Below are 19,123 nucleotides of genomic sequence, written 5' to 3' on the forward strand. Positions count from 1 at the left end.
ATCTTTGTCTCGTGTTGGACCAGCTCAAGCGGAAGTCCTCCAGGCCCATGCGGTCCCGAAGGCACTGGAGAAAGCAAAGGGCGGTTAACGACATCCAAAGAACACCGCCTCACTTTCAACTCAAATTTGGGAAGGCTCGTACAAGAACAGGTTAAGGCAGGGGTGGGCAAGTTGGGTCCGAGAGAGCCGCAGTCCAGCATGTTTTTGATGTCTCCCTCCTCCAAAAGCTGAGAGACTCCTGCAGAACGAAATGAGCTGATGATTTGAAACAGCCGGGTTGGAGGCAGGAGACACCGACAACATGCAGGACTGCGGCTCTCTAGGACCCAACTTGCCCACCCCTGGGTTAAGGGAGCGAGCGCCTTTCAATGCAGTTTGAATTCAAGCCATCACAAAGTCCAGGCAGCTCAGCTGAGTCGCTTTTATTTTCACCTGAAGCCTGAGCTGCAAAATGTATCTTCACTAATAAAAGAATGACAGAGCAAGCAAACCAACGTGCTGGAGCGTTAACAACAAACACAAAAACGATGCTTGAAATCAAATACACGCAACTCGAGTCAATTTGCGCATGCATGTGAGGAGTGCAGCCAGCACGCGGAGTCTGCGGCGCATGCGCAGTGTGGAAGGCATTTTTAGACCGAGTGTCGCCAACGTTCACGTTGGTCGAGGGAGGCTGCGTTGCAGGTAGCCTTCAAGGACCACTTTTTTTCTTCTTCTAAAAAATTGTTCACCTGATGGGACATTGTCATTTTCTATGAATGCTGTAGAAGTGGTCCTTTGAACATGTAAACACTGGAAAAGAAACTGAGTGATGCATATCGGTATTTTTTGTCTGTGTGTTTGTCTGAGAGAAATCAGTAACATGATATCAAACCCGTCGCATGAATCTGCTGTCGTTTAGGAAAAGGTTGCTGACTGAGGGATGCTAGTTTAGTACGGGCATGATAGAACGGATCATGTTCGGACATTAGCGGGATTTTTATGATAATGATTAGCATGGATCCAAGATCAGTCTGTTCCAAAGTTGGAACGGAAGGTGGCGGTAGTGCTCCAGCAAACCGACCTGGCAACCGCATGTGAAAAGCGAAGAAGAAGAAGCCGCAACGCAAGCTAATGCTAACGGGATGTCTGCGACCTCTAAAGCGGTTCTGGGACTTTCTTTGTTTGTAACTGTGAGCACCGTGGCTGCGGTCCACCTCAAGCAGACCTGGGACAGACAGGTGAGCGCAACCAGACCCAACCCAGCTGAACCGAGCCACGGGAACAAAGACTGCCTTTAGCGCGGCCAGGCTGGCTGCGAGCTAAGCTAGGCGGGGGAGACCGAGCAGGTCAGGCAGGGATGAATGCGCGGAAGGATGGAAGCACGGACGAACGTTTGTCTATTTCGTACTTTCAAACAAACGAGAGAGATTTTCCAAAGAGTGCACGACAGAGACAAGCTCACGTCAATCAAACCAGTCTTCCGTTTTGTATTTGATTATTTTTAAGCATTCAGTTTATTAGGCTATTAGTCATCATTTGAGTTTGAATATTTGGTATTTTCTTCATTTCTTCTTGTATTTTACATTTCTTTTGTAAGTTTTTTTGAACAGCAAAATGTGATTTGCAGTGTCACGTGACAACATGCCAACAAATGGACAAATACAATTAAAAACAGGTCTCTGAAGTTATCAATACTTTTTTTTTCAAGCGGTGCATAGAGATGTTTGTCCGCCAAATTAAAAAACAAACAGAGCATTTTTCTCTTTTAAATCCCATCCATGTCTATCCTCTCATATTACCTTGAAGATGCCATTGCTGAATGTTGTTAGTGTTGCTGCGAAAGAAAGAAAGAAAGAAAGAAAAAGTCTACCTTTTATTTGCGAACTCAATTTGGCCGACTTTCTCCATTTGTGTATTTCATGCACACTTTCTCTACATATTCACCTGCTTTCATCGACTGAACGCAATAGAATGTTATTATTATTCAGCGCATGAATAAGAAGATTTTTTCTTGAATTGTGGTGCTTTCACGTACTCCCGCTGAAAACAGAACGACTCCCACTCCCGTCCGACTCCCGCTTAGAATGAGTCCTATTTCCGTACCACTCCCATTTTGGAGGTCAACCACATTAGATTTTTTTTTTTTAATTATTATTATTAGAAAAATTAGAATTTTCTTGATGACAATTACCAGTGGAAACGGATAGTGTCGCTTGTATTCACATGATGAGATATTGTGCGCCACCTTGTGGGCCGTGCACGGAATGTCAACTAACACAGGAGAGGATTGCAAAGATAAATCCAAAAGATTTCCAACCGACAAAGTCTAACAAAGTGACCGTTTGGATTCATATAAGTATTATTATTGCAAGATTGATTGTTAAAAGATTTCTCCAAATCTTCCGTCTCTACTTTCCTTTCTTAGTAGCCCAACAGTTGAAATTGTAGTCAAAGCGTACGAGAATAAGTGACGAGTCAACAACGTTGTGTTGTAGTAAACATGCTAGTTTGTAGCTAGTGTGCTAACTTGGACTGAGATTGTTTGCCTGGAATTGACAAAGGAATGATTTGAATGCACATGGCAAGCAATCAAAGTGCAAAGTACGCAAGAGGGTTCGAGTTTTGGGATGCAGAGCGTCCGCCAATGAAGTGCTGAAGCTCGCTGGCAAATGCTTGGAATCCAATCCATGGCCCAAAGTCATCTGGGATGAGCCAAAACGTCGGTGCTGTGGGGGAGAAGTGACGCGAAGGGATTTGTGACCTGACCGGCGGCGTGTGTGCGTGTGCGCAGCGTCTTCACCAGGGCGTCCTGAGAGATTTGGAGCGGGTTGAGCGCAAGAAGGAGAACGTGCGGCGTCTGGAGGAGAACAGGAAGTTGGGCGCTCTCCTGGAAGAGGAGCGGCGGCGGCAGCAGGAGGCCGAGCACTGACCTCCATCTTAGCGAGGCGATGGACGGCGGCGGCGGCGGCGGCGCAGAGGACGAGGTGGCGTGCACGTCGGCCTCCGAGGGCCTGGAGGAGGGCGAGGTGGAGGGCGAGACGCTTCTGATCGTGGAGTCGGAGGAGCGGGGCTCGCTGGACCTGTCGCACGACCACAGCGGCGACTCGCTCGCCAGCGACCTGGCCGAGGACGCCGACGCCGTGTGGGCCTGCAACCACTTGGCCTTCTACTGCGAGCGATGCCACAAGTGGATCCCCGCAGGTAGGACTCTTCCTACTCTTCCTCTTCTTCGCACTTTACCGCTTGCTCGCCTGTCGTCGGTGTGCAATTCGGCGGCGCCCGCCGCCGTCTTTTCAAGTTTGTCATCTGGAAAAAGCCTGCGTGAAAACGAGTCGCCTTGAGTGGAATAAAACTCCTCATTCAAGTTAACTTGTGACTTAATAAAAAATAAAAAAATCGATGAATCAACATCAAATGGATTTGCTCGATATTCATTCAAAAAAACGGACATTGTTCCTTTTATTATGCTTTTTTTATCCCATCAATTGATGAGAAAATAGACTTTGCTTGCTGTTTTCTTGAAAATGTCCGTTTTTTCAAAGTATTTTCTTACATTTACCAGACATGATTATTACGTATTGCACAGGATCTTTTACATTGATATTAAAAGCAATTCCCAAACTCGCATTTCCATCTCATACTCGCTGAAAACAAAATCATTTGACCTTTGAGTGCATAATGTCATTTGGAATCGAACGCGTGTGGCGTTTTTATCGTGTCCTTGATATTTATGGAACGTCAATTCTTGTACGTATGTTGATCAATATTGAATCCAATTGATCTCCTGTGAATGCAAAGGAAATCCGAACGGATCCGTGACGGCGTCGAGGCGCGGCTTCTTCTCAAGTTTTGATTTTGATTTCTTCTCCTCTTTCAACCTATTTTTCCTTCTTGGCTTTTGAGGCAGCGCGAGGCTCGCTGTTGGTGTTTGTTGACGTTTTTTGCGACGATCTCGACTGTCTTGTTGCTGATTGAAACAAGGATGACAAATGCTAACGTAAGCTGCTGTCGTTAGCTCGTCTCCACGGCAACCAGCCCAGCTACCTGAAAGGCGACAACTTCTTCAAGTTCGTGTGCCGCGACTGCTCCGAGGACGGCAAGGAGACCTTCGAGAGGATGCGGCTCACCTGGCAGCAGGTCGTACCGCCGCGACGTGGGCGCCGCCGTTGGCGCCGCCGTTGGCGACGCCGTTGGCGACGCCGTTGGCGACGCCGTTGGCGACGCCGTTGGCGACGTGGGCCGGCCGCCGGCTGACGGCAGTTGCTGTGTGGCAGGTGGTCATGCTGGCCATGTACAATCTGTCTCTGGAGGGCAGCGGACGCCAAGGCTACTTCCGCTGGAAGGAGGACATCTGCGCCTTCATCGGCCGCCACTGGAACTTCCTCCTGGGTTCGAGGTGACTTGCGCTCGTCTCGCCGTCTTGGCGCGGTCCGGGTCTGACGCGCTTTCGCCGCCCCGGCAGGAAAAAGACGTCCACCTGGTGGAGCACGGTGGCGGGCTGCCTGTCGGTGGGGAGTCCCGCCTTCTTCCGCTCGGGGGCGCAGGAGTTCGGCGAACCGGGATGGTGGAAGCTGGTTCACAACCGACCTCCCGTCCTGCGCGGCCACGCCCACAAAGCTGCCGCCGCCAAGCTGAAAGGTGAGCCCGCCCGCCCCGCCGCGCTACTTTTATAACCTCGGCTTTCATCTGACAACGTGCGGCAGGCTCGGCCTGCAAATCGGCGGCGGAGCCCAGCGTTGCGGTGGAAGGTCTGCGGAAGCGCGGCGGCGCCGGCAGGAACACGGTGGAGACGGCCATGCAGCTGAAGGAGAAACGCTCGCGGACGCAGGAGGCCAAAGACATCCGGCGGGCCCAGAAGGAGGCGGGCTTTGCCGAGCGCGCCTCCGCCCCTGCCAAAGCGGGCGGCGCCGGGGCCGCCCGGCGCCAGGCGGACTCGCAACTGGAAAAAGGCGAGGTGGTGGATTTCTCCTCCCTCAGCTCTTCCGACAGGACGCCGCTGACCAGCCCTTCGCCGTCACCCTCGCCCGACTTCTCGGCCCCCGGGACGCCGGCCTCCCACTCGGCCACGCCCAGCCTGCTGTCGGAGGCCGACCTCATCCCGGACGCCATGCCGCCACAGGCGCTTTTTCACGGTAAGTCGCTGCCGTTCGCGCCACGCTAACGTTGGTGTGGTTGCTGCTGTGGCATGACGGAGGAAGGAATATGGCGGCGGCGGCGGCGGCTTCTAACTCGCCGCTCGGCGCCACCGGCGTTCGCACATCCTCAGAAGTGGGCGGCCTGCTTCAAGCGGTGGCGACGACCGGGTCGTGCCTTTTCCTTTTTCAACTTTGACCTTGTTTGCCGGATCTTGTCATGGTGTGGACTTGATCAACATCGCAAATGGGGTCGACGCCACCGACTTCCGGTTCGCACATCGGCGTCGTTTGCGGCATTCCAACACTCGCATCCCTCGTCGACTCGTCTTTTTGTGCGCTGCAGATGACGAGGAGATGGAGGCGGACGCCATGATCGACCCCGGGATGGAGTATGCCCCTCCCCCCGCCGCCTCCGCGCGCAAGAAACTGCGCTTGCTGCCGGCCCACATTAAGCGGGAGGTGGACAGCGAGGACGAGGACGCACGCCAGGGCGACTTTGAAGAAGCGGCGGGCCGGCGTCTCTCCGCCGCCCGCGACATTCTGGAGCGGAAAAGGGCGGCCCGCTGCGACAAGAGCCACGGGGCCCCTCCCCTTGCCCGCTACGCCCACGTCGGCCCGTACGAGGAGCGGATGCTGCGGCGCCGCCTGGACGCGTGCCCGCTGGCGCTGGCCGTCACGCCGCAGGCCCGCCGCCTCCGCCGCAAACTGATGGTGCGGCAGGCCAAGCGGCAGCAAGGGCTTCCCCTGCTGGACATCGACCGCGCGCTCAGCCTGGTGGGCGGAGTCTACGCCTCACAGCCGGCGGGCCGGGAGGCGGCCGGTGATCGCCGCGGCGCCGGTAGCCCGGATCTGCGCGTCTTGGACCGCTTCCAGGTAAGGCGGCCTGACGGGAAGCGCCAACGGGCAGGTGGGTGCGTGAGCTTGACGTGGGCGTGGCTTTCCGCAGGTGAAAGGTTGGGCCGGTCGCGGCTCGCCCTCGCCTCTGGTTTCTTTCTGCTGCCGCCTGACGGGAGCCGACGGCGCCTCGGAGCAAAGCATCAAGAGCCCGTACACGTCCCGCCTCCTCAAACCTTACATCAGGTACAAAGAAGCTCAGCTGATTTGAGCCCAGCTCTCTGATTGGCTGAGACACTTCACAGCAGAAAAGTCCAGTTCAAAATGTTGTCGACCGCTAGCCCGAACGCGGCCTTCGCTTCGGATGGATTTCGTCTTTAGGAAATCGCCATCAAGCGACAAATTCCATCTCAGAGGTTGTTTTTTTTTTAGGGTTGGGGGGCATTTGCTGCCCACCAAAAATGACATCACAGTGTTGGACGGGCTCAGCTGTTATCAGAGTTCGCTCATGTGGTGTTAGCAAGGCTGAACCGGCGCTACGCTAGTGAAGCCGCCAAGATGGCAAAGACGCGCACGCAGCCAAGAGGCCTCCAAATTCAGATCAAATATTTTGAGCCATTTCTTTTAACTGCACGTTGGAGTGCAGCGTTTTCATTTCCATTCAGGACTCGCGTCGTCATTTGTCTTCATTGAGAAACCGGCGGACGTTTCTTGTCATTCTCACTCAACAACTGCAACAAAACGTGCGCAATGTTCGGAGACATTTGGATCGAATTTGAAACGGGCCAATGCACTTGAATCAACAATTGACAATGCAAATGTGCCCACTTTGCTAAGTGCGGCTAATTTTCAAGATTAAAATCACGTCACAGATGATGATGTGAGAAAAAAATGAAGATGAGGAACGCGCGGGCCGGCACCAAGAAACAAATGTTGCTAAACTTGCAAATGTTGCTAAACTTGCAAAAGTTGCGAGTGGACGCGGACGCAAAAACGGAGCCGCTGATTTGTTGCAAATGTGCAATGAACGCAGACGCGAGCGCAAGCAGCCGGTCCGACCTCAACTGTTGTTGCCAATTCTGTCCACTGGGGGGCGCCACTGACACTCGCCTCAGTGACCTTGCAATTGGGCTGCTGTTGGTGGGACTTGATGGAAACGACCATCTTTGGCCTTTTTCATGACTTGCCACAATTTGCTCGCGTGAGTCGCGACGGGAAGGTGTGGCTTGAAGACGTGCTTTTGTTTGGGTCACGTGCCAGGCGCGACTACGAGAGCCGTCCCCTGAAGATGCGTCTGCTGGCGGAGATCCGGGCGCACGCCCACCGGAAGGAGCCCGGCTGGAGCCCGGAGGCCGACGCCCCCCTGGACTACTGCTACGTGCGGCCTAATCACATCCCCTCGGTCAACGCCATGTGTCGCCACGGCTTCTGGCCAGGTAGCGCCGCCGCCGCCGCCACGGGCCCGCATGTGCGTGAGCTTTGCGCCTGACTCCGCCCCCTCAGGAGTGGACCTGTCGGAGTGCCTGCAGTACCCCGACTTCAGCGTGGTGGCGCTCTACAAGAAGGTGGTGGTGGGCTTCGGCTTCATGGTGCCCGACGTCAAGTACAACGAAGCGTACGTCTCCTTCCTGCTGGTCCATCCCGAGTGGCGGCGGGCGGGCATCGGGACCTTCATGATCTACCACCTCATACAGGTGAGCGAGCGCGCATCGTGCATGAGGGAAGCGTCGCAAATGCGCTCCTCAAATGCGATCCTCAAATGTGATCATTGATTTGCATTTGATTTCGGGTTGCACCTCAAATCCTTTTTTTTTTTTTTTTACTGATCATTTCTGTCAATTTAAGAAAAAAAGAAAATCGATTTGGGATGTTGTCATCTTTTAATAAAAAGTTTTGCTTCAATTCCCTGAAATTAGCCTGCAAACATTTTTGGGGGGAAATTTGCTCCTCAAATTGGCAAAAGTGCTGCACCCCCCAAAAAATCTTTCTGATTATTGATATTTAATATATTTTTAAATTAGAATCAAATAAAGCAAGCTGATGTTGAGTTTTGAGCCTTGTGGACACGTTTTGTTTTTGTTTTTGTCTTTGAGACGTGCATGGGCAAGGACGTGACGCTGCACGTGTCGGCCAGCAACCCGGCCATGTTGCTGTACCAGAAGTTCGGCTTCCAGGCCGAGGAGTACATCCTGGACTTTTACGACAAGTACTACGCGCTGGACAGCGCCGAGTGTCGACACGCCTTCTTCCTGCGATTGCGACGCTGACCGTCCTCCGCGTCCTCCGCGTCCTCCGCGTCCTCCGCGTCCGTCAACTTCCTCTCATGAGAGACAATAAAAAGTCAATAAATGCTCAAGCACATTTTTTCCCCTCTTGGCTCGTGTGCAGCTCACATCGTACGAGGAGAGTTAGTTTGTAGAGGCTAGCTGTGTGCAAGCTCCGCCCCTTCCAGAGAGGCGGAGTCATCATCCAGCATCATGGCGGCGCATCCTGCGGCGGCGGCCACGTCGTAGGCCGTCAGGCCGTCTCTGTTCCGAATTGTGGTGCCGGCGTTACAGCTGGAAGGCAAAAAGGCAAACGTCACCGGGACCTTTTGCACGGCGGCCATTTTCTTGCCAAACAAAGGAAAAGTTTCCATCCCTAAAACGAGCAAAAGTTACCTGAGGAGAACACGAGCGCAGTCCAGACCTTGAGGTCCGAGCGCGGCGGCCTCGTGCAGCGCCGTGTTCTTCATTCTGACGGGGGGGGGGGCAGAGCACATGCATGTTCGCACCTATGCTAACGTGGAAAGCGGTTTGAACTTTTCTTCCATATCTTTGACAAGGAGGCTACGGAAACTTTTTTTTTTTATTCCAGAAACCAATTTTGCTTGGATAATAAATGTTTATTATTTTTGCTATTCACGGGCCACTTCTGTCGAACCCTCCACAAATGCCACCGGGCTTCAATTGTGTACTTGAAAGTTGTACTATCAACATTCGCCACTAGATGGCCCTTCATTTGCACTGGAAAAACCCAAATCCCAGCATGTGATCATTTTCTTGTCTTCAAATCAGAAATAACACACAAGACATTTCCGTGACGTAACTAGCGACTAACGGGAACCGTTTTACCGCCGACCTTCCCGTATGCTAACGCTAACATTGCGACGGCGCCATCTTACGGGCCAGATTGTCGGTCGACGTCGGCGCCGCTTTGCAGTAGAAGCGGAAGGACGGCGTGGTGCCCGTTGACGGTGGCGATGACCGCGGCGGGACGTCCGTCGCCGGCGCAGCAGTCCGGGTCCGCCCCCTGGGGGACGAGGACGGGCGGTTGTTGGCAGGCGGCGAGGGAGGCGCCCGATTGGCCGGTACTCCTCACCTGATCCAGGAGCCTCTGGACGACGCTAACGCGAGCGCGACTGGGACCCGGGCCTAATTCCTGGAGCAGCTGGACGTCCCTCGCCTGGTGACACCGGAAATTTGAGAAAGGGGGAGGGGCCCGAAGTCAGCGAGCATGCGTGCGAGTCTCACCATCTCACCACCGCCTGCTCTGCTTCCACTTCCTGTCAAATCAAAACCAAATCAGCGACGCTAACGACAAATGGCTAACAAGGTCACCGACCTTGACGAGCCGTCACCGAGGCCGCCTTCTTGTGCGCGGCTTCGCCGGCGACCTGAGAGGCAAAAGGAAGGCAAGTCAAGGCCGCGGCCGTCCACGCGCGTTGGCCCGGATGAACTTTGAAGCTCACGTTCTGCCCGACTGGCTGTCGGACAAAGCCGAGGGTCAGGCTGACCTGCTGAGCGTCGTCCTCAAGCACGGCGGAGGTCATCTGAGGGAAGGAGGAGAAAGGAAGTGGGCGCACACTCACTTCCTGTCCGTCACCGGCGCAGATGAGCGTACGCGGCCCAGGCGAGGCTCTCCCAGCAGCGTCCTGAAGGGGGCGTCGTTCTGGGCAAAACTCCTCAGGTGAGCGCACACGTGATCCAGCTGTTGCCTCCAGTAACCTGATGGACACGCCCCCAACCATGACATCATCATCATCTTACATCATCGCCCTCCAGCGCTCTGACCTCTTCCCGGGCTGACGGCGGTGAGCGGCGGCCGCGCTCCATCGGCGGACCCTCCCCGTGTCTGCGTGTGGCACTCGGCGGGGGCGGCGGCCTGCGCCAACGCCGAATCGGGGAAGCTGACCCCTGTGGGACCTTTCACGACCTGGGAAGTTGATGCGCTGGCGTCACGGCAGGAAGTGGGCCACGCAGGCGCCGCACGACCCGCACCTGGCCGCATGTGGCGCACAAACACCACAACACAAATTTGTGTGTGTACGCTGACCTTTGCACCGCACCAGTCGCAGTAACGGGCGTGGACGCGGTTTGGCCGTTGACACGTGGAGCAGGAAACGTTTCTCTTGTGTGATGAGTCCTCCTGGACACAAGGGGCGCTCTTCACCTCCAACTCCACAACACGCACACGTTTAACACGCGCACATTTTGTTGACATGTGAGTTGTGTTACCGCGTGTAGGCCAGTGTCGCACGTCAAACAGTTTGACAGGTCAGCCGGGTTCCCTCGTTCGCAACACACACACAAAACTTGAGCCTGACACACAACAAACACACAATTCAAGGTGTGTGCGTGTACGTGTTTGTGTTTATGTGCTTGGGCAGCTGTTTGTGTGTGAGAGGGTGTGTACCTGCAGGTGGGGTCGGAGCTGCTGGCGAATGGGGGCGTGGCCACTGGAACACACGTGAGCGTCGACTGGAAGTTGAGCGTCGCACCATACACAACTCGCCAGCTAACGCACACACAAAAGCGCATGAGTGTGACATCACGTTTGGCATTTGGTTGCATTACCTGCCCGTCACCAACAGGGCGTTTGCTGCGTGCAGGCAAGGAGGCAAGTGAAGTGCTGCAGAAAATTGTCCAGCTGACAAACATTACACACACACGTGCGCGCGCGTGGTAGCGAATCTGGTTGCGTGAACACACGTGTGTGTTTCAGAATTTGTGAACGTGTGTTTGTTACCTGGGAAACGCCAGCGGGTGGAGCCACGCGAGTACCCGGTAGGGGCCGCTCGCTGCCCGTCACCTTCGGGCCTGAACAACAAAGAAGAAGAAAAGAGCCTTAGGCAAGTTGGGCTATGCTAACGTGACAAACGTTCCTCTTGTAGGGTTACCCCCCCCCCCCCCCCCCCCCCCCCCCATATGCGTAAGGGTCACCCAATCTGTTTTGTTTTGAGTGTCATTCCCCTGTCAGCCACCAGATGGCAGCACTCTATTTTGAAAGGCTGCAACTCGTCATGATTTTCATAATCGATTCATCATCATTTTATGTAACGTCAGGAATGATGAACGACAGTGTTGGATATCGCGATCACTAAATGTTTGCAACCACTAAGCTAGCCAGTTAGCATTAGCAACGGCAGCCATTTCAATACAAAGGCGATTGCGTGCAGAAAAAGTGGTGAAAAATGTCAACCTTGAGGCCAGCGTGACGTCGTCTCGTCCTCGTGCAAACTTTCTCCCGGACTGGCCTGCTGGACGTGACAGAACGCAACTTGACGGCTCATTTGCACAAGTCGCACGAGTGCAGGCCGAGGCGTGCCGCCACGTCGGGTGGGCTTCAACGTTTGACTCCGCCCACAGGCCCCAGGGGCCTCATGTATGAAGGGTGACTTCCGAAGACAGCCTGCCAAAAATCGGTTTTTTGGGCCTCTACTTTCTTTTGAAAGTGTCTCCAGCTCACATCGTTTTTTTTTCATTTGTGCCTCCTGCTAATCCTTTAACAACAAAGAAAGACACGTAGGCGCTTCCAGGTGCCAAATCCGTGTGGGCGGAGTCTAACCCTAACCCTAACCCTAACCCTAACGCCTCAAACTGCACTCTGCGCTCTTTTTACTGCATTTGCACAACTGGGCACTGCATTGACGACGCCCACTTTCGTCGCATTTTCGGCAAGTCGCCAAGCCTCGCAAAAATGCAAACGTCTGTACTCACAAAGCGTCGCGTTTTCATCTGAGGCTTTGCGACATTGTGCTCTGGCGGAAAGGTGGGCGTCGTCAACGGCGGGAGACGCAAGCGCCCGGCTCTGCCGATTGATTGATCCATTGATTACCTGCTGCAAAGGCTCCGCCTCCCGGACGACGAAGACTTTAGTGACGGTGGCGCTCTGGCGGCCGTCGCTGTTGACAGGAAGTGATGCGAGCGAGCGGTCAAGTTTGAAGCGTTCAACTCAACTTCCAGTTAGCAACATGACTTTTGCAATCGCGCGGAAACAACACCAAGTCTCAACAAGCCCATCGGCCAATAATAATTTGTTTTTGTTGCCGGGCGAGCGATTGAAGTGGAGTAGGCAGGAAGTGACATCATGACGTTACCTGGTGGCGGCCAGGGCCCGGACGCACACTCGGCCGCTCGGCAGCAGGAAAGGCGAAAGGTAGCGGCGCCCGCTGCTTCCCGGCTTGGAGCCGTCCAGCGTGTAGAAAAGCCACGCGTCGGTCGTGTCTGCGCGCACACGCATGCATCAACGCGATGACGTCATTGATTTGACCACCACGTCGGCGTCCGCTCCAAAACCGTCGTCAGCTCGCTCAACGTGAGCATCTCAACTTTATGCTGGCCGTGAAGTTTGGCGAGTGGCATATGACGCCAAGGTATCGATACTCACCAAGGCGGCCGATACTGGCCGTTTTACCATCAAGAACGACAAATGAGAAGAATAGAAAATAGCCATTACTTTCAGCCATCTTAAGGGAAAATGAGACATTTGGGATATATTTGGGAATCTCGTGTATCCAAAGTACTCAAAGTATTTGGTATCAGTATTGAGTAAGAGTTGAGTAAAGATGTGTAGAGAAAAAAAAAGTGCTATGGAACATCGCTATGCGAAAGCCTTTTTTTTTACATTTTGGGGAACTCTTCAAGGTTTACAGCTTAAAAAGGGTAGAATGAAATTGCACAGTTGAACTGGAACACGTGGAAGTTACGATTTTGGATCAGTGCGGCACTTTTGTCACCGTCACGTACCCGACTGAATGCAGACAAGCGTGCTGGTCTCAATGTGGTTCTTTGACGTCATCTTGTCCCGTTGCATGATGGGAATAATTCGCGGCGCCGCCACCGCCCCCGCTGCCATGATCGTGTCTGAGCTGTCAATCAAACCAATCAACACAATGATGACGTCAAAGTCCAATGCACAGTTCATGAAAACCAGTAATGTTTGTAATCCTCCTTTTCATTGATTATAGAGTTGGAAAAAAAACTTACTTGGAGTCAAGTTGATACTTGAGGAGCGTAAGCGAGCGTGTGTTGTGTGTTGTGTGTGCGTCACCACGGCAACGGTTGCTCCGGCCGCCCTCCTCGTTTCTGTTACGTTTTGCACGCACGCACTCGCGATTGGTTGAAGGCGGAAAGCAGCCATTTTGCGTTGCCACCGCTCCGACAGCTTCGATTTGGATTTTGGTTGAAAACACGATCCCTGGTTGGAGTCATGACTTGATGAGAGTCTCTCAAACAAACAACTTTACTTGACTGCTATTGTTTGCATCCACCATTCAGACTGTGTTATCTCAGGACCGTGGAAATTTGGCAGTACTGAAAACTGTCCAATTGGGCTTTGCTTTGATTTGAATTGTTGATACTTCTGATACTCACGTAGCGATAAAATGGGCACGCAGTGCTTCCCCAAACTTCACGTTACCAGCGTAGGCTACGCCACAAACAGCGTCATTCTCGCCGTGGAGACAGAAAAGTACGTGAACACGCCGCGGAGAAATCAATGTAGGCCATCCAAGTTAGGCACACTTAGCAAGTGGCAACGCAAGATGGCCGCCGGTGGCTTCATTTTTCGCTCCGGCGAGCCAGCGCCGCGGAATGGAACGAGTTGCCTTCCTCACTCACTGCACTCGTAGACAGAAAACAGGTTCTCACATTGTCAAATAATATTCCACCAAGTCCAGATGGTTTTGTGCATTTGTTATTCGCTCCGAAAATGTTACTGTAGTATGGTTTCGATCAGGCAATATTTTGGACGTCCCCATGTCTGTGTTGCTTTTTAGGACCCCGGCCAGCGGTTTCCGGTTCCAGCTACCAGGCAATCACATTTAGTACGACGACGACAAAACATATTCACGAATAATAATAACATTAAGAGGACGCTAACGGTGTGTTTTCTCATTCGGCAAATGTTGCAAAATGGTATCGTTTCGATCAGGCGATAGTTTTAGACGTCCCCGCGTCTTGTGTTAGCTTTTTAGGACAACAACCAAATTGAAGCATGGCTGGCTAGCAGCTAACCGGCTAAAACGACAACAACATTCGTCAGTGAGTCAAGTCTAAAATCTAAACTATCGAGTGGCCAAGAGGACGTTCAAGATGTCGGAAGTGAAAGTGAAGAAGGAAACCAATATCTGTGAACCCGCCGAAATTGAAAACAGGTCAGACACTTTGGTTGGAGCTTTAAAACTTTCAAGTCACTTTACGTCGCGCATTTCATCAAGTGATGATGTTGACATGTTTTGGTTTCGCCGCTTCAACCCTTCGTCATTCGACGGTTCGTACATTAGGGGAACTTGACAGTTACTGGTGCTTAAAGCTGCGATAGGGAACTTTTCCCCCTCAGAATGTCTTTAAAGTTGCCTTTTTATTTGACCATTTAAGACTGAAATGTCTTCTAATTAGTAGATTAAAACCTGAGCCGTTCGCAATGGCCACTCCTGTAAGCCTCTGGCCAATAGTTTTCAGACTGAATTCGGGTTCGAATTTCCCGCGCCCTGTCTGTGGGTGTGACGTCATGTGCGCGATGTGTACGTGAAGAAGGGTATGTGCAGTTTCATTTGTCATCAGCAGGTGGCAGTAGCGATTCGAAATGGAATATTCTACCTTCAGTAGCCTTAAAAAGTGGGCGGTGTCACGTGATGAAAACAAATGATTGAAGTTGCCAATCCTGGCCTGCAGTGTAGACTGAAAAGTGTTTGAAGGTGCGTGACGTCACTCAGATGATCCGCCGCTGCCCACCTGACAGCGGGGGAGGGGCTCCGGGTGGCGGAGGGGTTACCGGTGCAGGTTGGCGTGAGTTCGCTTCTTGCCAGGGAGACCACATATGTGTGTGAGTGCAAAAAAAAAATCCTCCCCAAATAACAGGACCAACAGTTGACATCAACTCATGTGAGCAGCCATGTTATGAATACTTTGTACGGCAAAACAGCACCGCATCTTGTCCAGGGATGTTTGACAAGATGGGAGAATGCACAATTCGAGCACTTTTCTCCAAAACATCCCGTGCTCGGCTCCACAGCTTCTCAGTGGGGTTGAGGTCTGGGGACTGACCATTTGTACTGTGCCTGCTCAACATATGGCCAACTTTCAGTAGCAGTCGATTGACTTACTTTCAGCCTTTGAGCACGCATTGGGGGCTGGCGGGAATCATGGAGGCCGGCGCACCTGCGAAGGTGACCTTGAAACAAATGACGGCATATGAAACGCCACAATCGCACATTTTGAGGCGGGAACAGAAAGAGCTGGATAGCAGTTAGCAGCACGTCGCGCTCGTCAAAGCAGCCGTAGGGGTTTGTGAAGCGTCCGTCCGTTTCAGAGAAGAAGACGTCTGACGTCCGTCCGCGACCCCGACCTGTTTTCAGGATCAAGGCGCTGTGTCAGCAGTTTCCGCACGGCATCACGGACGAGGTGGTCCAGAACGACATGCCGCACCTGGACCCCCGGCAGAGGGCCGCCGCCATCAACAAGCTGCTGTCGCTGGTGCGTAGGTCTCCGTCTGTCCGTCTGTCCGTCGGCGTCCGTCTCCTCCCTCGCTTCTGCCTGACCTCTGCGCGACCTGGCAGGGCGTTCTGGATCTGCTCAAGAACAGCAGCGGTCTTCTCTACAGGCTGAAGGACGCGACAAGCGCCAGGTAATGCCACGAGAAAGTGGCAGGCAACGCCACCAGCGCACGTGTGTTGTCCGCGTCATGTGACCCGTTGTGCGTGTGATGTCAGCAAGATGAAAGGTTCGGATAACCAGGAGAAGCTCGTGTACCAGATCATCGAAGACGCCGCAAACAAAGGTGAGAGAGAGAGAGAGAGGAAGTTGCGTGTGAACGAGAGACGTGTGAACGTGAGACGTGCAAATGTGCGCAGGCATTTGGAGCCGAGACATCCGCTTCAAGAGCAACCTCCCTCTGACCGAGATCAACAAGATCCTCAAGAACCTGGAGAGCAAAAAGCTCATCAAAGCTGTCAAGTCTGTGGCGGTGAGTCGGACTGAGCACTTTGAATTTGGACCGCCAAGGATGTCCAAATGTCCCCTTTCAAGTATTTGGGCGGGAAAATGTCAGCTTCTCAAATGCTGAATGAGACTTTTTGTGTGTGCGTGCGTGCGTGCGCAGGCGTCCAAGAAGAAAGTGTACATGTTGTTCAACGTGCAGCCCGACCGCTCCGTGACCGGCGGCGCCTGGTACAGCGACCAGGACTTTGAGTCGGAGTTCGTGGAGGTTTTGAACCAGCAGTGCTTCAAGTTCCTGCACGACAAGGTGACGTCACGCCAGGCCACGTCACGCGTGTCCTGGCTCAAATTGAGGCGGCGCCAGCAAAGCCGCAGTAAGCAAAGTGTTGACCGTGACGGGAGGGCGCCATGTTGTCACCCAGTTTGACACGGCGTCGCCATGCAACACAATTAAAAAGTGGTTCGATCGGGTGAGGGTGCGACCGTCTGCTCAAAGCACATCCGATAATTAAGAAGCGATCTTGAAATGGATCCTGAAAGGTCGCTAGGGATGCAACCGAGCCAAAATGCAGATGATAAAATAAAAAACATTTTTGGTTATCAAATTAGTCATTTTGCAAATTTTTTTACATTTTTTTTATTGAAATCGGGAACTGAAAATGGAAAATCAAATTGAATTGGCTTTGAGGGAATCGTTGCACGTCGCTAATGCAGACGCTTGAAATGGATGTTGGTGAATTGTGTCCAAGTTGAAGACCACATTTTGTCTTCTCGGCAATTCCAGAAAGAAGAAGAATTCAATACGCTTCGAAATGGAAAGCCAGAGGAAAAAGGGAAGGAGGCTAGAAATGGCGGGAAAAGAAAGAAAATGGCGTCCGTCTGAAAGCGTGCCCGCACTTTACTTTCTACGGCCGGAGCGGGCGGCTCACGCGGCGAGCTCACGTTACGCGTCACGTTACGCGTCATGTGACGAGCTCACGCGGCGAGCTCACGCGACGAGCTCACGCGACGAGCTCACGTTACGCGTCACGTGACGGGCTCACGCTTTTTTCAGGCGGAGTCGGCGCAGGACAGCACGCAGAGCCCCATGATGCAGAGGAGCACTTCCTTTGCCACCTCCCACCAAATCTGGAAGTACATCAGCGAGCTGGGCATCAGCAAGGTAGGCCCGCCCCCGTTCCCGCCCCCGCCCCCGCTCCTTGACCTCTGACCCACAACCGCGCCGCGCCGGGCAGGTGGAGCTGTCCATGGACGACACGGAGACCATCCTGGACACGCTGGTGTACGACGGCAAGGTGGAGATGACGGTGATGGTGGCCAAGGAGGGGACGGCGGGCAGCGTGGACGGACGCATCAAGCTGTACCGCGCCGTCAACGCGTTGGTGGCGCCCACCGGCCTGGTCAAGACGCCCTGCGGACTCTGCCCGGTACCAGACAAACGTCTCATTTCAGCAGCAGGTCAAATGTCGGCTTTCAACCCTAACCGGCCCCGTTTGCGCCTTTGCTGTTAATTTCAGTCGCCAGCAGAGGGCGACATTGCCCAAAATGGTGCCCCGAAAACCTGAGAAATGAAGAAGGTGCGGGGTGGGGGCCAGGGTTATCATTTAGTTTAGGAATTTTAGTTACTTTTTATTTTGTTTTGTTTTTAAATTGAGTTCTGTTCGTTTTAGTTGTTTAAAAAAAAATAAAGCCTCATTTTACTTTCGGTATTCGTTTTTTTTTTTCTTTCCCAAATGTGTATTATTTGTGCGCAATCATGTTAAAATGACCCAAAGAATGCATTTCTTACCTAGCATTGTATTTGATGGGAGTTTGGAGTGACATCATCGGAAGGAGCTTTTCTATTGGCTGCTGCTAGATGACGTCACGTCTGTGTCTCGCACACGCACACGCGCTTTCAAATCGTCCCCAAAGTTTCTCGCATTCAATTCATCAGCAAAGACTTTTTGGCTGTCTTTAGTTGTCAATGTCAAATGCAGTCTCCGTTTTTGTCTTTCAAAAAGCATTTTTGTTTGTTCATTCAATTTGTGAAGCAAATGTTTTTTTTTTTCGTGTTCTTCTGTTTCCTTGTTATTTGTCATCCAAAGCGTGCGACCGCGCTCGGAGTTGCTTGTCCACGTTTTTGAGGCGCAACCTTGTTGTTTTTCTGCCGGCAGGTTTTCCACGACTGTCACCAAGGCGGCGAGATCTCGCCGTCCAACTGCGTCTACTTGGACCAGTGGCTGGACTTCTGACGCCGTTGCATTGTGGGTAACGCGCGCTTGGAGGCGGGACTTGAAAAGTGGCTCTTCCTATCGGGAATGTCGACACTTGGGAGAGGAATTCAAAACATTTGACACGTTCCATTGCACGTTTGTTCGCACCGATACCAGTACAAGTATCGGCCGTTTGAGCGCTCGCCGATAGCAAGTAGCGATACTCTTGATGTGAAAAATGGCGTTCTGCAATTGTGAAGAAGGTCTTCCCTTTGTCAAGCAAGCGACGGATGGTTTGGCACTCGGGCTGCAGTTTGACGACAACGCAGGAGGATTTATTGAGCGGTGATCGCTATCGGCGTCCTCCACAAGTATCGATACCTTCAAATAATAATAAAAAAGAAGCTTCATTAGCAATTTCTTCATGTAGTTTTACTTTTACAAGTTGTTCAGTGGAGAAATCGAAATGAAGTTGCCGGCTTTTTTTTTTGAAGGATTATTATTTGCATGTCAATCAAATGAATCGCGTCAACAGAGAAAGAAAACGAGAACATTCGAGTTGAACTTCATGTACAGGCAAAAAGGAAATAAACTTCTTGCCAACATTGAGGACTTGGAGACATTTTTTGGGTTCTCGTAATATCTCAAGAGAAACGAAAGACGTTTTGTGTTGTGATGGCAAAAGTTTGTTTGACTTCAAACGGGTCGACGTTCTCCGGACCAGCTTCGAAAGGTCGTCGCCCGAAAGGTCGTCGCCCGAAAGGCCTTGCAAGTTCCC

General features: G+C 52.5%; 4 protein-coding genes across 8 annotated transcripts; 3 read left to right on the top strand and 1 right to left on the bottom strand.

The window, feature by feature from the left end:
* The first annotated feature begins 933 nt into the window (after positions 1–933).
* On the top strand, positions 934–2,920 carry pet117 (PET117 cytochrome c oxidase chaperone). Its single transcript, XM_077570953.1, has 2 exons — positions 934–1,220; positions 2,774–2,920. Exons 1-2 carry the CDS (start codon positions 1,125–1,127, stop codon positions 2,909–2,911), a joined length of 234 nt encoding a protein of 77 aa, XP_077427079.1. The 5' UTR covers positions 934–1,124; the 3' UTR covers positions 2,912–2,920.
* A 10-nt stretch (positions 2,921–2,930) lies between these two features.
* On the top strand, positions 2,931–8,312 carry kat14 (lysine acetyltransferase 14). Its single transcript, XM_077570945.1, has 10 exons — positions 2,931–3,183; positions 3,998–4,119; positions 4,257–4,378; positions 4,445–4,620; positions 4,686–5,114; positions 5,461–5,990; positions 6,064–6,197; positions 7,212–7,387; positions 7,455–7,645; positions 8,045–8,312. The coding sequence occupies exons 1-10, from the start codon at positions 2,931–2,933 to the stop codon at positions 8,216–8,218; spliced, it is 2,307 nt and encodes a 768-aa protein (XP_077427071.1). The 3' UTR covers positions 8,219–8,312.
* On the bottom strand, positions 8,119–13,725 carry dzank1 (double zinc ribbon and ankyrin repeat domains 1). Of its 5 annotated transcripts, none has more exons than XM_077570950.1 (20): positions 13,586–13,725; positions 13,199–13,409; positions 12,959–13,080; positions 12,310–12,436; positions 12,048–12,114; positions 11,412–11,469; positions 10,959–11,029; positions 10,626–10,727; positions 10,448–10,531; positions 10,266–10,358; positions 10,004–10,145; positions 9,834–9,937; positions 9,727–9,762; positions 9,555–9,606; positions 9,464–9,495; positions 9,312–9,395; positions 9,115–9,242; positions 8,612–8,686; positions 8,345–8,509; positions 8,119–8,269 (listed from the first exon to the last, which is right to left on the bottom strand). In XM_077570950.1, exons 3-19 carry the CDS (start codon positions 13,065–13,067, stop codon positions 8,374–8,376), a joined length of 1,500 nt encoding a protein of 499 aa, XP_077427076.1. In that variant the 5' UTR covers positions 13,068–13,080; positions 13,199–13,409; positions 13,586–13,725; the 3' UTR covers positions 8,119–8,269; positions 8,345–8,373. The 5 variants fall into 5 exon arrangements, with proteins under 5 accessions (XP_077427076.1, XP_077427075.1, XP_077427073.1 ...); XM_077570949.1 differs by having other exon boundaries at positions 9,682–9,762; XM_077570947.1 differs by having other exon boundaries at positions 9,555–9,762; positions 11,412–11,466.
* Positions 13,726–13,986: 261 nt separating this feature from the next.
* polr3f (polymerase (RNA) III (DNA directed) polypeptide F) lies at positions 13,987–18,950 on the top strand. Its single transcript, XM_077571859.1, has 9 exons — positions 13,987–14,367; positions 15,571–15,688; positions 15,772–15,839; positions 15,925–15,992; positions 16,066–16,178; positions 16,314–16,457; positions 17,205–17,312; positions 17,386–17,577; positions 18,307–18,950. Exons 1-9 carry the CDS (start codon positions 14,306–14,308, stop codon positions 18,382–18,384), a joined length of 951 nt encoding a protein of 316 aa, XP_077427985.1. The 5' UTR covers positions 13,987–14,305; the 3' UTR covers positions 18,385–18,950.
* Positions 18,951–19,123: the final 173 nt, after the last annotated feature.

This window comes from Vanacampus margaritifer, chromosome 7 (genome assembly GCF_051991255.1).
Source record: "Vanacampus margaritifer isolate UIUO_Vmar chromosome 7, RoL_Vmar_1.0, whole genome shotgun sequence".
In the NCBI taxonomy this organism is placed as follows: domain Eukaryota; kingdom Metazoa; phylum Chordata; class Actinopteri; order Syngnathiformes; family Syngnathidae; genus Vanacampus; species Vanacampus margaritifer.